The 3,433-nt window shown below is 49.2% G+C and overlaps 1 protein-coding gene across 1 annotated transcript; it reads right to left on the minus strand.

Moving 5' to 3' along the window:
* Nucleotides 1–1,188: 1,188 nt before the first annotated feature.
* Nucleotides 1,189–2,476, minus strand: LOC135405497 (gastrula zinc finger protein XlCGF7.1-like). Its single transcript, XM_064640197.1, has one exon. It carries the CDS (start codon nucleotides 2,447–2,449, stop codon nucleotides 1,544–1,546), a length of 906 nt encoding a protein of 301 aa, XP_064496267.1. The 5' UTR covers nucleotides 2,450–2,476; the 3' UTR covers nucleotides 1,189–1,543.
* Nucleotides 2,477–3,433: the final 957 nt, after the last annotated feature.

The following is a 3,433-nucleotide window of genomic DNA, read 5'->3' on the forward strand; positions in this document are numbered from 1 at the left end:
CAGCAAAAAACTGAAGAGAAAAACTTTGTAAATTTTGTTTCAGAATCGTTGCCTTGAACCTTTGGTCGAGGTTGGGAATGGTTTGTCTCCCTTGGCAGGGAGGGTCAGTACTCTTTGTCATTCTGACATGACTGCCCAGGGCCCTGATTTTATTGTGGCCAAAATACTGGGCTTGGAAACCAAAGCAGGAGCTGGTAGATAACAGCAGCTTGAAAAATGGGCTGATGCCTAATTGATGTGGCAGAAGGAATGAAAGACTCGTGACAGCTAAGAAAAAAATTGGGCTTTTCAGTGCCTACCTCAGGTTAGGATCACTGCCTGTGTCTTAGTGGAGGAAGATGTTTTTGTAACTTTATTGAAACTTGTTCGTAAAATGTGCCTGAATTCCTAAGGAAACAACCACTGTGAAATCTTTTAAACCAAATGTAGATTTCCAAAGTGTAGAAGTTGCTATTAATATTTTGGCCATTCCTGTGGCATCTTTTTGGTGTATGAATGACTTTGAGAACAAGAACGTGTTCTTAATTATCAGGTCTGTTTACTGCTAATTATTTTACAAGGTTGAGAGAAGAGTTTAAGATGAAAGTTGTGGGGTTACTTGCAAAGTTTTTGGTACAACCAATGCAGCTGAACCTGGTGGGGAAATTTGCCCTTAAATTGGTTTTGGCAGATCTCATGAGTGTCTAAGGCAGAGGCCAAGCCAACTGGAAAGAGCCTTTCAAGGGTGACTAAGATGTAACTAAATTACCTTTTTGAGAGGTGGGGAAAGCTGATGTCAGGAACTAAATTTCCTTATGTTAAGCTTAGTAAAAATATATTAACATAAAAAAATTAAAATTATTTTAATGGTCTTATTCATGGGTTTTTCACTGTGCTTATGTTAGTACTTCTGAGTGTTTGATTGTCACAATAATGGACAGCTTCGTGGTGTTTTGTTTTTTTTATTTTTCATGTTTTGATACTTTGGTCAAGGCATTAACATTAAAAATCATTCAAAATTTTAATTCATCTTCAAACACCAAAATAGATTTGAAATGAGGGTAATGAGAACAGTGGAGGGAAAAAAAAAACCCGAGCCCAAAACCAAAACAACCCCAAAAACTGTTCATTTTTCCATTGTATTTTAAACAAGGAAGTCTGTAGAGCAGCAGAAAACAGGAGACATGGGCAGGTGTGAAAGTCAGACTGGGGCTTGTTGCACTGGTTCCAGTGCTCTTTGCTTCAGTGTAAATGGTCATTTTGAGATGAGACTGGGGAAACTGGGCTGCCAGGGCAGAGACCACTGGCTGGCCCCACTGGTTTTTGCTGGGCAGTGGGTAATTTCTGCCTCACTTGTCAGAATCAGCCCACGGTTATCAGGGAATGGGGTAGTGGTGAATTTGGCTTTCAGACTAAAATGAGGTTAAACTTACACATATTCAAAAGAATAAATTGATGTTGGAGTGCAGATACTCAAAATCCTGAAGACCTTTTGAAACCTTTTTTGCGTGTCAGTCCTACGGCCGAAGCTCTTCCTGCAGTTGGGGCACTCACAGGGCTTCCCTTACTGGTGGGTCCGTTGGTGTCTGGTCAAGGTAGAGTTTCGGATGAAGCTCTTCCCACACTCCCCACACTTGTAGGGCCTCTCCCCGGTGTGGATGCGATGGTGCCTGACAAGATGGGAGTTCTGGTTGAAGCCCTTCCCGCACTCGGTGCAGCGGAAGGGCCTCTCATCCGTGTGCGTCCGCTGGTGCCTGTAGAGATTCCCACTGGTTGGAAACCTCTTCCCACAATCCAAGCACTTGTAGGGCCGTTCCCTGGTGTGGATGCGATGGTGTTTGCGGAGGTTGGATCTCCGGCTGAAGCTCTTCCCACATTCCCTACACATGTAAGGACATTCTCCAGTGTGGATGTGCTGGTGGGAACGAAGGTGAAAGCTCCGGTTGAAGCTCTTCCCACATTCCCCACATGTGTAGGGCCGTTCCCCGGTGTGGATGAGCTGGTGGGTGCGGAGGTGGTACCTCCGGCTGAAGCTCTTCCCACATTCCTCACACGTGTAGGGACGTGCCCCAGTGTGCATGTCCTGGTGTCGGAGCAGGTGAGAGCTCTTCCTGAAGCTCTTCCCACATTCCCAGCACCTGAGGGTCTTCTCCCTGCTGGGAGGCTGATCAGGGACCACCAGGTTGGAGCTCCCCATCAAGCTCCGGCCGCCTTCCCGGCACAGGCTGGCTCTTTCCTCCTCACAGCACCCTGGGATGGCTTTGGAGCCCCTCCTGCGGGGGGATCTCCGGCCCTTTTCCTCCCCGCTGCCTTCCTGCGCCGGGGAGCCCTTCAAAACGGCCTCTCCCACCAGGGTCTCACGGGGGGATTTGTCCTCCGGGCTCTCCGTCCTCAGCTCGGGGCCTGGGGCAGGAAGCAAGAAGGACAGGCAGGGGATTTGCCTCCGGCCCACAGGGAAGGCCAAGGACATCCCCCCAACTCCGGCCCCGGCAGGACGGCGGCGCCAGCGGGGTTGTCCTGCAGCCGGGGCCATGCTCGGCTGACAGAGCCAGCACAACACCCGCCCAAAGGGACACTGACTTCCTCCTCACCTGCCTGGGGGGCCCAAGGCATCTTCCTCTTCCTCGCAGCCTCCTCCTCCATCCGCCCAAGCTTTGGGAAGGACAAATCCTGATGGGGGGAAAACAAGGGCTGAGCATGTTGGCTTGGGGGTTCCTCCTGCCCAAGTCCATCTCTAGAACTCACCGGGCATCCTGTGACCATAAAAACCTCCAAAACACCAAGATTCAGCCCAGAAAAATCCAAACCATCGAGATTCAGCAAAAAACCCTTCAGAAATAGCAACAAGACCCTCGCTACCCCAAACTGCAAAAAGTTGAGATTCAGCTAAAAAATACTCCAAAATATGAAGATTAGCCCAAAAAAAGGTGATGGGGACTGAATTTAACCCCCCAGCAGGAAAGTCGTTTGATTTCAAGCTCATCTTCAAGGCACATCCTGGGATTGGAGCCTGGGCTCTAATTAACCTCTCCTGTGCTGCCAAATAGCAGGAGCTGTATGGCCAAGGGACAAACTCTGTGATCCCTGTCAGTGTCCATGGCCCCTGTCAGTGCCCTTCAGGGAAATCGGGAGGAGGAAATGAAGAAACTGGTTTGGAACTAAACTGATGTTAAAGTGGGAAAAACCTCCTTCCATAGAAATAAAACTCAGACAGTTTTTCCTGGGCTGAACGAGCTCATTCAGAGATGAAGGAGTGGGACTTCTGTCAACACTTGTGCTGGTTTCTCTGGACACTTGTGTTCCTTCAGAGAGCCCCTGGAAACACTCTGCTGTTCACTCCCAGTGCCACCAGTGCCTGGGTCCTGTCTGCAGCAGCAGATTGCAGTGGGAGAGGAGAAATGCTTTTCTGAGCCTCTGGGCTGGACACGGGCACAGCCTGACCCTGAACCCAAGG

Source organism: Pseudopipra pipra, chromosome W, assembly GCF_036250125.1.
Source record: "Pseudopipra pipra isolate bDixPip1 chromosome W, bDixPip1.hap1, whole genome shotgun sequence".
Lineage (NCBI taxonomy): Eukaryota > Metazoa > Chordata > Aves > Passeriformes > Pipridae > Pseudopipra > Pseudopipra pipra.

What these genes read in the sequence shown, in the direction of transcription:
- LOC135405497 (XM_064640197.1), bottom strand. Translation starts at nt 2,449, where the DNA reads ATGTCCTTGGCCTTCCCTGTGGGCCGGAGGCAAATCCCCTGCCTGTCC.